General features: G+C 37.0%; 1 protein-coding gene across 2 annotated transcripts in view; it reads right to left on the bottom strand.

Moving 5' to 3' along the window:
• Positions 1 to 14,268, bottom strand: part of ADAM23 (ADAM metallopeptidase domain 23) — a 153,720-nt gene that overhangs the window by 60,925 nt on the left and 78,527 nt on the right. For both annotated transcript variants that reach the window (XM_069467886.1, XM_069467894.1), the window contains exons 5-8: positions 4,694 to 4,776; positions 3,550 to 3,613; positions 1,730 to 1,802; positions 854 to 927 (exon numbers count right to left, since the gene is read on the bottom strand). In XM_069467886.1, the coding sequence (XP_069323987.1) occupies positions 854 to 927; positions 1,730 to 1,802; positions 3,550 to 3,613; positions 4,694 to 4,776 (294 nt within the window). The remainder of the gene's footprint in view (positions 1 to 853; positions 928 to 1,729; positions 1,803 to 3,549; positions 3,614 to 4,693; positions 4,777 to 14,268) is intronic.

Genomic DNA, 14,268 nt, shown 5'->3' on the forward strand with positions numbered 1-14,268 from the left:
ATTTTTTATGGTTGGTACCCTAATTTTTCCACACACGCACACAAAAAAATACATTCAGCAAAACATTATCTAAAATGTGTAGTTTCTACCATAATTACTCATTAAGTTATCTAGTAAATTACTATGTAATCCATAAGCTTTGGAATTAATTCTCAGTTACACAGCATTCACCATGTAATTATTAAACAGTCCCCATCATTACAGCTTCTTAATCTATTATGAAAAAGACTAGAAACATAATTTCAGTTACAAAGCCCCTATACATTTATCAATACGTGGGAGGTATATCATAGTAGTTGATTATATAATTACAAGATTTTGATTTAGTAACTGTCATATCATTATGGTAAAATAAATTCATTCCCTTCTGAAAACTACATCTAGCTTCAAAGTTTTGTATAACAAAGTTTTTAAATTGAAAGAAATAAAAATAAGCATGATTAGCCAACAATTCAAAACCTAACTCCTCTCCCTACTTTTTGTTTTTGTTTTTGTTAACAGAAACATTTTATATGATGTTATATAAGCCATACAGGGGGAAAAAGCCTGCTGTACTTTAAATAGAAAAAAAAATACACTGCAATTTTCACAAGAAAACATTTTGAAAATACAGCTAAGACAATACATTCTTTACATGACATCAGAGTTCTTTAGTTTGTATCACTAATGGAGAGAGATGAATGAAAAGCAGTGCATTGATGAGGTTTGAGGTCAAATCATAAGGTTTTTCTGTTTTTAAGCAAAAGTCCTCCAAATCTAAACTGTTTTTGGGTATACTCAGATACGGTGTGATGACAGGCACACAACTTAACTGAGTAAAACAGCCCCACCTAAAGCGCAAGGACACACTCACATTCACTGCTCTCTTCCTTCTTTTCAACCACTGTAATTCAGACAGCAATGGCCACTGGTCACTGCCTTCCGCAGCTGTGTAGAAGAAAATGAACACCAAAATTCACGCTTGACTGTATTTCAATGGGAGTATGTTTTTAAAATATTCTGTGAAGGAATAGTGGCATTGATAGTATGTGTCATCTTAAAATCAAGATAAATGAAGGCAAAAACAAAAAGTACACTGATATTAAACACTTCACACTCTCATAGTCACAAAGATAGTTCAAACAGGTACTTTTCTTCCAAACATGATGAAAACATAAAGAGCTATTCAAGATTTCTTAGAGGATACATATTTGACCTGCAACCACCTGACAATATCTGAAAATCTGAGAGAATTCCACTATGTTTAATTCATTTTAGAATGAGAATAATGTATGGCACAAGCTTTTGCATAAATTATTAAAGACTTTTGACATTAATATACAGAAACAACTTCACATACCCCAACAATCCCTAAGAAGCTTTTGCCAATATTAGCCTGCTTAAGATGCCCAGCAGAGCAGAAGAAGGAGGCCATCCAAGTTGGCTAAGGAGCAGCAAACTGCCAGGACAATTTAAGGAGAACCTCACTATAAATCACTCTACTAAATCTGGCCACCGTCTCTGGTTCCCAAGGCAGCTTTACTCCTGGGCTTCAAGTTTTGGTCTTTCCGTCGGAAACGATTCTCCACGCCTCATTATGTGATAGCCACAGTTCATTCCAATGCCCACCCACACTGTTCACCCCAATTTCAGACCAATTCCACTTCCCAACAGCTTGCATGTCAACCAAGTTCCACAAGTTACAGCTCCCACTACATAAAATACAATAGCCAGTTTAATTAAAACATACTCAGATTCTTCACTTGCTTAGAATATTGTCCTGCCAAGGTTTTCTGGATTATATGTGGTCGACCTGTGTTTTTCTGAAACAAAAACAATTGTAGGAAATCAGAAAGCAAGATGTGAACAAGCCTCTATGAAATAGTGTTAGAACTTTCTCTAATGTCCATCCTAAAATGGGCATATTTATGTGTCAATCTTTTAGCTATCAAAAGTGAAAATATGTCTTACAGAAATTTTAATTTTAAATAAGACAGAGCATCATCCAATGGTCTCAGTTTAGACAAAAGCATAGGTTTATTAGCTACTCTTAAACCTTAGCTTTCTTCAAAGCCATGAATTGGAAATTCACAAAGAAAGAAACACAATACGTCAATAAACAATTGAAAAAATGCTAAACACTTTTTCTGGTCCTTCAAAATGCAAATTTTTAAAAATGAAATACCAATTTTTGCCATCAGATTGGCAAAGGTTTAAAAATTATGATATCCACAGTTCATTACAGTTGCAAGGCAAAAAGCACTCTCGTGTTGCTGGTGGGAGGAAATTGGTAGCCTAGTTTGAGAGAGAAGTTTAGCAACACCTATCAACAACCTTGAAAATATTCATATCCTTTGCTCTAGAAATTATACTTTTAGGAATGTCTTGTTACCATTACAATTATTACTATTAGCCTCCATTACTGAGTGCACAGTATGTGCCGGGCACTGTTAATGTGTATTTTATCCAAGTTATTCCTCACAAAAACCCCATACGGTTCATTTTTACCTTTGTTTTACAATTAAAGATATTGAGGCTCAGAGAGATACATTATTGTCTTAAAATGATATTACAAGATAGTGATACAATGTATTTAAAAATATTGGAATATATCTCTGAAAACTGGAAGAACATACATACACTTAAAGGTAAAGAGAAGTTATCTTTGGAGGATAGGTTAACAGGTAATTTTTAGTTAAGTATTTTGCTTTTCTAAATTTCCTATAATGTACTATGGGTTTTATAATCAGAAAACTAGTTATAAAAAAGGAACCTTCTTAATAGATTACATAAAAGACATAATAAGAGCTTTGCTATTCATTTATTATTTGAGAGATAACATGAATTCTCATTAGAAATATCCTACCAATATTACTTGACTTATTGCAAAGCATACTAAAATTAATAATAAAGATCAAGAAAAATCTAAATTTGATTACAGTAAGCACTTAATTCCAGTAACAGGTGAAAAGACACCTAGAGTAATGAAAGTCACAACTGGATTAGCAACACAATTTTAAAATGGTTTCAAGCACTGCTTCTTTCCTTCTACCCATGGTGAGGATGGGGACAAATCATTACAGGAACAAAAGCAGGCAGCGGGAAGGCAGGCAAAAAAGAGCAGACAATTAGCATCTGACAATCAGCCCCTGAATAATCTGATCACAGGAAAATAATGCAAAACTGCAAAACCAATGCTTTAAACATTATGATAAGGTTATATTTATAAATCTTTTTGACAGTTTAATAGACATTGTCACACACATTTATTAATTTCATCAAATCTGAAAAATTGTCCTAATAGGGATGCATTAAAAATTACCACCTTTTATACATTTAAAAAACTCTAAGGCTTACAGAGTTATTATTTTGGTTTCTGCGTTTTTTGTTTTTTGCCTGGCATGTGCCACTGAAACCGCAAAACTCACGGTACCATTCTGTTAATAAGTTTGAAATAAGGTAACTTGGACCAATGCACTTTGAAATCTGTATTTATTTTCTCTCTCCTGCTCAAAGGCAAACATGCTAGAAGAGTAAAGCACCATCGGGAAAGGGATGGCATAGGCTCACCTCTTCATGAATCAGCTCCAGCGGCTCTATCATGTACACAAAGTTATTATCTTCAAACATACCACTAGAACAAAAGAAATCGCACAAGGAGAGAATTTAAAAATACAGCAAACAGCAAGAAATAGCTAGCGAGCTTCATTACTGTGCCTTTAAAATAAGAATGTCTCCGAACAATCCCTTTATAATACCCTCAATCTAATTCGCATGTATGTGTGGAATCCCACTGTGGCCCCAGCGCTCTGCTAGACGGCATGTAGGCTACAACAACTATCAAAGTGTACACCAAGAGCATATAAACTATACCTGATATAATTTTTGAAATTAAACAGACAGATTAGAGGACTAATCTGGGATAGGGCTATTCATGCAGGGGCAATACCTCAAGTTATTATTCCAGAACCATGTACAACTAGTACAAATTTCTGGTTAGGCAAATCCAGTATCGTCTGAAAGAAAACAGACGGGTCCTTCATACATAATGATAATATAAAACCATCTGATTCTGAAGGGGCAAAGAGAGGTATTTTAGGCTTACAAATTATGAATTTCCATTAAGCAGTACAACTGTGTCATACAAATCACTAATCTTGACAGACACAGGATTTTTTATAAAAGGGTGAAAAGAAGAGTTTCAAGATTCTTTGCCATCACATGGCCAAAACTAGTTCTTTACATGAGGTGCTACCATGTTTGGGTCCAAAAGATGCCTACAGATAGTTACTTTAGAGCCCGCCTCTAAGTCAATGCATGTCCTCTCTTTGTCACCTGCCCCCCTTGCCTAGCTAACACCTACTTAGTCTCAGGTCTAGCTAATAGATCCTCTGGAATACACCTCTGGGAAACCTTCGTGGGCTAGGTTTGGTCACTTCATAAGCCCCCGTCCATCTCCTTTGCAGCACCTTCCAAAATGGTAATTAAATATTAATGTGTCATCACTTGTTTAATCTCTGAACTTCCTGCAAACACTAAGTGTTAAAGAGGACAGGGACTTGCCCTCCTTGTGCATCACTGCATATCCAGTCCCTAGCATGGGAGTGGCACAGAAGAGTCACTAAAATAAATATCTACAAAAGACAAAAAGGAAAGGGCGAATGGGTAAAAGCAAGCTGGGAGGGCAGGAGGACCCAGTGAGATTCCCACGTACTGAAGTCCATTGCAGGTAGACAGAGCCACCCTGGAGTCCTTGACGCCTCTGATGCTTCCATGGTAGTAACAGTGCTCTCCACCCTACAAAGCAGAAGGTTTAACTGATTGGTTATATTTTACACATCATGATTCACTCTTCAGATGCTTCTACAAAGCAAAAAGAAATGCAAGGGTGGGAATGTATGTGCACTATGTATTAACCACCCTAGAAACTCCTCCTATATGAAGTCACAAATAGGACCAGGTGATTTTGCAACTTTTCTATAACAAGCATGTGTGTATTAATGAAAGAAAAAGACTTTCAAAGGAATGATACCAATATCACTGATAAAATTTAGGTATATTTCTTAAGCATGTATTGTAGGAGTACTTACCAGATACTTACCAGACGTTATGGAATAAGAACTTCTACCTGAGATCCCAAAAGTGTTATTTATAATCATTTCTGATGGAAAACTATACAAAATCTTACTGGTTTCCTACTTTTTAAAATTAACTTTAAAAAAGTTTTTAGAAACAATATATGAACTTGGTTTTCAAAGTCAAATAGTAACTACAAGATTTATTTTTTAGAAAACACAGCAGTTTTCTTTCTCCCTCCCTCCCCATGTCCAAGGCAACCATGTTTAACTCTTAGCTCTTTCTTCTGGAGTTTACCTATGTATTTTTGAATGGAATATTTATACTGCTATTGTCCTGATTGATTACATTTTAAAAATTATTTTCCTTATATAAAATCTTGAAAACCCCTCTTACCCCCAATATATTCTAATCCAGACTACAAGTTTTTGGTTAAATTGATATTTAGTGTTTACATTATGAGTATGTAAATACTGTTTAGAGCTGTGTCACTATAATTACATTTTCTTTCTTGCTCCATTTTTGAGAATTTTTGCTTCATTCTTTTGTTTCCTTATTTTCTCATGCAGCACTGACACAATCCCTATTATGTGAGAATACTCCAACACTGCTCTCAATATGGTCAAACATACCAGGTAATGTGCTATATCCATTTTGTTCCTGGAAACACCCCTCTTGTTTCCCTCCAACCTCCTGCTTCCATCCACCCTTGCTGTGTTCCAGGCCTTGTGCACAGCAGCCAACCAGGACTTCTTTGCAGCCTCACGGAGCTCCCTTTGTCTTCCTCCTATATTGGATCCTAGATCCCATGTCTTCCCCATTCACAGCCCCTGGCCCCCTTTTTTGGCGGCACATATCCTCTGGTACTCCTTGGAACCAAGAAGTGTTCATGGAAGATAAATTCAGTAAAAACTTGTATGTTTGCAAATTTCTTTTTCAATCCTCACACAAGATCCATAATTTGGGTGGGTAGAAAGTGCTAGATTGGAAAGTATTTTCTCTCAGCATTTCAAAGGCATTGTGCACAGTCTTCTCATTTCTAATGTTGCTGGTGAAACTTCGATATTATTCTAATGTTAGACCTTTTCTATAAAATCTGTTTTTCCCCTTGCAAGAAGACTTTAGGGTATGCGTTGGTGTGGGTCTTTGCTCCTTCATTGTACTGGACACTCTGTTTTCTTTTAATCAAGAAAACCATGCATTTCAGTTCTGGGAAGCTATCTTTTATTATTTTTCTTAGACTTTCACTTTTCTACATAGACTGAGGCCCCCTACCAGACTAGGAAGGAATGGCCACCTGCTATATGGGGTGGGGAGTAAGTCAGGGAAGGAACTGCCCTCCATGTAGACTTTCAACCAACCTTTCTATTACCTTCAATTCCTGAGCCTTCCTCGGATAAGCGACACTAGTTGGTTTGCTGCTTCTTAGCTTCTCCCCCACCAAAAGAATTTAGCAGAGCAGGGAAAGCTCAAAGCTAAGAGAGTCACCACTCATTCATCTGCTTTCCACCTCCAGAAGTTTTATGGACACCTCTCACCTGCTGCATTCTCTTCTCTTGTCTTTGTCCTCATGGGTTTATAGCCTTCTTTATTCCCTGTTATTTAGGTGGGTTATTAGGAGGGAATAGAGATTTACACACATTTATACAGTTGTCCCTTGTTATACATAGGGGATTAGCTCCAGGACCCTGCAGATACCCAAATCCACGCATACTCAAGTCCTGCAGTCAGCCCTTCAGAACCCACATATACAGAAAGTCAGCTCTCTGCGTGTGCAGGTTTTACATCCCAATATTGTATTTTTGATTCATGTTTCATTGAAAAAATATCTGCATGTAAGTGGACCCACACAGTTCAAACCCATGTTGTTGAAAGGTCAACTATATATACATTCTATATATATAATAAAGGGTTGCTTTTCTGTTCTCAAAACCAAACTTGCATGTAAATATTGACTTGCATGTGTCAAGTTCCATTTGCATATTCAACTCTAGAACGTATAAGGACAAATGGAATCATACATCTCAGCAATTTAAGAATGCAAGTTAATATTCAGCAACTAAATTTCAGACTCTTCACATGACTCTACAAATAGCCATAGGTAACTGTAAATTCCATCAAACTGGCTATTTAGCACTTGTATCACACCAAAAGGCTATCTTAAGTCAAGTCATTGTTAGAAGTAAGTACATAGCAAACATTGTCATATTTACTTGACCTTTCTGAGAAAAGCTATTTCCAGATTTTCGTAAAAATAGTCATCTTTTCCCAGAAGCTATTTCCAAGTCCTTTCTCAGATCTAAGCTTCATTCACTTGCATTGAAAACCAAAGGTTGACGCTCTCTCACTGTCAAGGTCATTGTTACCTGTTTGAATTAAGATGGGATATTATCTGAATGGAACTGTATATCTGAGTGTGCATCACCATATTTTCTGGACCTTCTGTAAGACTGGAGGTAACACCCATTCCCTGATGTTTATCATAAGAAAGCTTTAATGTCTAAACTGTGTTATATTAAGCACTATAAGCAATTCAGCAGTTTCCAATTTAGTACTAGTACTAGTAATTAGAGGATTTTCTGAGTTTCTTATTATGAAATTTATGCCAAGATTTTTTAAAGTATTATAGAAAAATACTATTTGGCCACTTTCCAGACCTATGCAGCATTTTGTAAACACTACTGCAGGTATTTCATGTGAAGTAAACCCTGAGAGAGAGAGGCAATCCCTCCTGGGTAACAAGCCTAACAGTGTGGGCCAGCACACAGAGCCTATTTCCAGAGGGTGTCATTAACCATGACTTTGGATAGTCAGCTCCAGGGGTGCCTTCTACCCAGGGATCTAGCCGCCATCTGGAACAATCACTATTTCACAGTAACTTCCATCTCCGTGTACAGATGGGGAGTTGGGCACAAAGTGCTAAAAGACCTTACCAAAAATAGCAAAGGCCAAAATGAATCTCACATCTTCAGGCTCTCAAGCTAGTGTTTCTTTTTCCAGCTAAGAAGGCCTCTGACGCTTTAAGAAAGTTGGCTAGTGGCACCACATACGAGTGGGTCACAAACCTGTGACTTGGCAAACAGCAGGAAGGAGAACCAAAAAGGGCCAATTCAGCACATGACACCAGTCTCTGTGCGTCCCCATAGACATCAGCATCTTCAGTCAGTCAGTTAATTAAATTCAACAGAAATGGAGCATCTGATAAGTAGGAGTTATTGGCTAGTCAAAGGAAATGAAAAATCCCAGTCGTATGCCCCCTACCTTTCTCAGCCTACCGTTTCCACACAGCTGAACACGCCACAAGCCAGATAAGGCTCAAATAATAACTTGGCTCCACAAGTTTGCCATGCTCAGAATCCTTCAAATAATGGAACACCAAAGCCACATGCATCTTTTAAAGCACTTCCTGATCAGAAATGGTTGAGGGTAATAACCTTGTGACGCCAGTGAAAACAACTCGGAGGGGAACAAAAGACTCATCTCCCTGGTATCACTAATCTAATAACAGGAACTGTCTGATTCTACTTACTGTAATGGAAATAAAACCAATTATTTCAATGTGACTTTTTTAACTGCCCCACCTTTGTGTCTGTTTAATTATCGGCTTCATAAAGTTCACTCAGCCAGTTCTTACTATCTTCATTGCTTAAGAAATTCTCATAAACTTGAATATACATAGTGACCAAGCACTGATATTTTCAATTGACTCTTAAAGGCCTGGATAAACATTTCAAAAGCTACTACACAGGCCTCAGCTAGGAAATGTGTATATTATGACATCTAGGATATTCATACATTATGAATATGTATATTCAATATGCATATCTTTAAATATTTCAAACTTATCAACTAGCAGGGTGTGCCAGTCTGTTTTAAAAATCAGTGGGCTGATAGCAAAAGAGAAATAGGAAAAAAAGATATCTATAATTGGGCACATATATCTGAATTTGAATACTGAAGCATAAGGAAATGAAAAAAATAATTTTGGAGAATTGGGGAACTTGAGACCCCAACACCAGTTTAATTATTTACCTTCATTAAATTCAAAGGGAAAAAAATGTTCTTGCAGTAGTTTAATTAATAAAGCATTAGAACAGTTTGGCTGTACCAATGCTATATAAATTTTTAAATAGTGCATATAAATTATACTATTCAAACTTAAAATAGCTTTGTGAGGAGCCAGTGTCATCTGCTCTCTTGATTTCATGGGGCATCTTTCAACCCCATGCTTTTTTTTTTTTTTTTTTTTTTTTTTTGAGACAGAGTCTTGCTTTGTTGCCCAGGCTAGAGTGAGTGCCATGACGTCAGCCCAGCTCACAGCAACCTCAAACTCCTGGGCTTAAGCGATCCTACTGCCTCAGCCTCCCAAGTAGCTGGGACTACAGGCATGTGCCACCATGCCTGGCTAATTTTTTGTATATATATATTTTAGTTGTCCATATAATTTCTTTCTATTTTTAGTAGAGACGGGGTCTCGCTCTTGCTCAGGCTGGTCTCGAACTCCTGACCTCGAGAGATCCACCCGCCTCGGCCTCCCAGAGTGCTAGGATTACAGGCGTGAGCCACTGCGCCCGGCCTACCCCATGCTTCTTTCATATTCTACAAATGTATTCAGAATGTTGCTGGGAAGGACAATACTTTGAATGATTAGCAATAATAATATCTACTTTAAAGTCAAAATTTAAATAACTGATAATCTTGCATCTAATATAAGTGGTTTGGTGTGGGTAGTCTTGTTTTCTCTGTTACTACTTAAGTGGTTTTTTTACCCAGTGGTGAGTGACTTTTTTCAAAAAAATGGCTATTAATTTAAAGACGAAGAAAAAAACTATAGTATACACAAAAGTAAAAGTGTCATTTTAATTTAGTGTAGGGGTAGAAATACAAGCTTTAAACTATCTAACTTTTTTGGTTAGGAAAGGACACATAAACATGAATTTTTATATCCAATTTTGGCAAGATGAGAGGTAGGAAAAGAGGAAACGAAAATAGATGAAGAAAAATAGTCTGAGAAATTTCATAAAATATTAATAAAGAAAGAGGGAATGGGGAAAAAGGAAAAGAAACAGAAACAGAAAAGAAAAGAAACAGAAAAACAGGGAAGAAAGAAAAAATCAGAGACGGGAAGACAGGCAGACTAGGTAGCTGACAATATTCCTGCTCCAATACAGGCAGCTCCACCAGCCTCTCCCTAGCCTCGGTGGTGCCCACCCGTCTCTCACACACGTACTGGACAGGGCCTTCAGATTGCTCCTCCTCCAATCTCCTCAGCCCTGTCCCGATGCCTTGCCAGCTAGGGGCCATGCCCACAGAGGCCACACCGGCTGACCACCATCCCTGCTCTCCAGCTGCCAGAAAGCCTGCACAGCAGGGAGCTCAAGCTGAGCTATGATGGTGACTTGATAAGGACAGTATAAAAAACATTCTGAAAGGGCAATGGGGCTATACTGATAAAGGAAAGAAAAAAGGCAAGAAACGAATATAGAACCCACAAGGGCGGGATTTTTATGGTCCACTGATACATATCCAGTACCTAGAACAGGATCTAGACGAGGTCATAGTAAGAGCTAAATCAGTATTTTTTCCTTGTTTTTTTTTCAAATTATATATATATCTAAAATATGCAACATGATATTTTGATATATGTAGTGAAATGATTACTATGTCAGGCAAATTAACATGTCTTATTACCTCACATAGTTACCTTTGGTGTAAGTATGTGGTAAGAACACCTAAAATCTACCCCCTTGGCAAATTTCCATCATACAATATGATTGACTGTAGTCCTCATGCTGTACATTTTGATATCCAGAAGCCTACATAACAGATCTCTAGACTTAAATCCTACACATCTGCAGCTTTGTACCCTTTGACCTACGTCTCCTCATCTCTGCCCCTCCAATCACCCCCTCCTGCTCATGTTAACCACTGTTCTGTTTCTATGTATTTGATGTTTTTTAGTTATTCAACATATAAGTGAGATCGTGTAATATTTTTTCTTTCTGTGTCTGGCTTCTTTCACTACACACACACACACACACACACACACGCACACATAGATATACACAATGGAATATTATTAAGCCTTAAAAAAGGAGATCCTGCCATTTGCAAAAATACAGATGAACCCAGAGGACATTATGCTAAGTAAATCAGTATTTGTTTAATGAATGAATAACAATGACTTATTCATGAACCTGAGTGATAAGACCACTCTTAAAGGATTCTTGTTTGATGAAGAGGGTGAGTAAATAAACCCCCATTCCCCACCTGAGGGTTTCTTTTCTTTGAGATATAATTCATAAATCATAAAATATATCCCTTTAAAGTATATAATTCAATGGTTTTTTAGTATACCTACAGAGTTGTGCAACCATCATAATCAGTAGCTAATTCTGGATTATTTTAGTCACCCCAAAAAGAAATCCCGTACCCACTAGCAATCATTCCCCATTTCTCCTCTCCTCCACCCCACCGGCCCCTGGCAGTCACTAACCTACTTTCAGTCTCTGTGGATTTGCCTACTCTAGACATTTCAAATAAATCAAATCATACAATATGTGATCCTTTGTGTAGGGCTTCTTTCACTTAGCATAATGTTTACAAGATTCATCTATGTTATAGTACGCATCAGTACTCCCTTCCTTTTTTGGCTGAATAGTAATTCCACTGTGTAAATATACTACATTTTCTTTATTCATTCATTGATTGAAGGACACTTGGGCTGTTTCCGTTTTTTGACTATTATTAATAATGCTTCTATAAACATTTATGTACCAGTTTCTGTGTGGACATATGTTTTTAATTGACGTGGATTACGCCTCAGAGTAGAATTGCTGGGTCATATGGTAACTCTGTGGTGAACTTTTTGAAAAACTGCCCACTGTTTCTCAGAGCAGCCACACTATTTTACATTCCCATAAGCAGTGTATGAGGGTTCCAATTTCTCCACAATCTCATCAGCATTTGTTATCGTCCATCTTTTTAGTAATAGCCATCCAGTGGGTGTGAAGTAGTACTCACCCAAAGCACAGGCAACAAAAGCAAAAACAGGCAAGTGGTACTACATCAACCTTAAAATCTTCTGCACAGAAAAGTAAACAATCAACAGAGTGAAGAGACAACCTACAGAATGGGAGAAAGCATTTGCAAACCATACATGTGATAAGGATTAACATCCAAAATATATGAGGAGCTCAAACAACTCAATAGCAAGAAAACAAATAACCTGATTAAAAAATGAACCAAGGACCTGAATAGACATCTCTCAAAAGAAGACATACAATAGCCAACAGGGACATGAAAAGGTGCTCAACATCACTAATCAGGGAAATGCAAATCAAAACCACAATGAAGGCCTGGTGCAGTGGCTCACACCTGTAATCCCAGCATTTTGAGAGGCCGAGGTGGGAAGATCACTTGAGGCCAGCAGCTGGAGACCAGCAACGTAGGAAGATCCCATCTCTACAAAATTTTTTTTAAAAATTAGCCAGGCATGGTGGCAGCCTGGAGTCTCAGCTACTCAGGAAGCTAAGACAGGAAGATCACTCAGCCCACGAGTTGGAGGCTGCAGTGAGCAATGATCGCACCAATGTGCTCCAGCCTAGGTGACAGAGTGAGATCCAGTCTCTTAACAAAATAAAACACATACAATGAGATAACACCTCACACCTGTTAGGATGGCTATTATCAAAATGACAAAAGATAAAAAATGTTGGGAGGAGGTGGAGAAAAGGGAATCCTTGTACACTATTGGTGGGAATGTAAATTGGCACAGCCATTATGGAAACGATAAAAAGGTTCCTAAAACAATTAAAAATAGAAAGGAAATGAAATATGAATCTCAAAGAAACATCTGCACTGCCATATTCATTGCAGCATTATTCACAATAGCCAAGATATCAAAACAACCTAAGTGTCCATAGACGAATGAATAAGGAAAACATAGTGTATATATACACAATGGAATATTATTCAGCTTTAAAAAAAAAAAAATCAATCAGGAAATCCAGCCATTTGCGACAACATAGATGAACCTGGAGGACATTATGCTAAGTGAAGTAAGACAGGCACAGAAAGACAAATACTGCATGATCTCATTTACATGTGTAATCTAAAATAGTCAAACTCATTGAAGCAGAGAGTAGAGTGTGGTGGCTGCCAGGAGGGGGAAATGAGATGTTGGCCAAAGGATACAAACTTTCAGTTATGCAAGATAAATGAGTTCAGGAGACCTAATGGACAGCACAGTGACTACAGTTAACAGTTATACTATTATATATATATACTACAGTTATACTATTACATATAGTACTTGAAATTCGCTAAGAAGGTAGATCTTAAATGTTTTCACTACAAAAAAAAAAGAGATAACCATGTGAGGTGATGCATGTATTAATTAGCTTGAGCATAGTGATCAGTTCATAATGTATGCATCTATCAAAACATGTTTTGTACACTTTAAATATATACAATTCCTATACATACAATTTAAATTGTATAATTTAAATATATATATAATTTCTATTTTTCAATTATACCTCAATAAAACTAGAAAAAGAAGAAACCATTCACAAAGGCCCACATGTTATATTTTATGTCCAGAATAGGCAAACTATAGAGACAGAAAGTAGATTAGTGGTTACCTGCAAAGCTGGTGAGAGAGAGGCTGGGTGTAACTGTTAATAGGTGGGGGGTTTCTTTGTGCAGTGATGAAAATGTTCTAAAATTAGATTATGTTGTGCTTGCTTCGGCAGCACATATACTAAAATTACATTATGTTGATGGATGCATAATTCTGTAAATATACTAAAAACAATTTAATTGTATACTTTATGGTATGTAAATTATATCCCCCCCAAATTTATTTAAACAAAAGAGAAAAATAAATAAGTTACTTTTAAAATTAGTTTAAAAAAATCAACAAAGTTTTTTTGTTATATACTATGTGCAAAGCATTGGAAGGAACTCTAATAAAAGCTATTGCTCTGTCTGGTACAGAACAAAACATCTTCCTTATGCATCCACTGGTACCTAGCACCTATATTACATACATACATCATTTTTTCACCTCTCCAGTTCCTATATTTGCTTCACATGGAAAGAAGCCCTTTTAATCCACTTCTGTCCAGTAAGAGTAAAAGCCAAGACATTAACCTCTTCTTAGCAAGAAGTTGGCACAAGCAAGGGGCTTGGTAGTGGTGAAGTGGGAAA

Source organism: Eulemur rufifrons, chromosome 1 (assembly GCF_041146395.1).
Source record: "Eulemur rufifrons isolate Redbay chromosome 1, OSU_ERuf_1, whole genome shotgun sequence".
Lineage (NCBI taxonomy): Eukaryota > Metazoa > Chordata > Mammalia > Primates > Lemuridae > Eulemur > Eulemur rufifrons.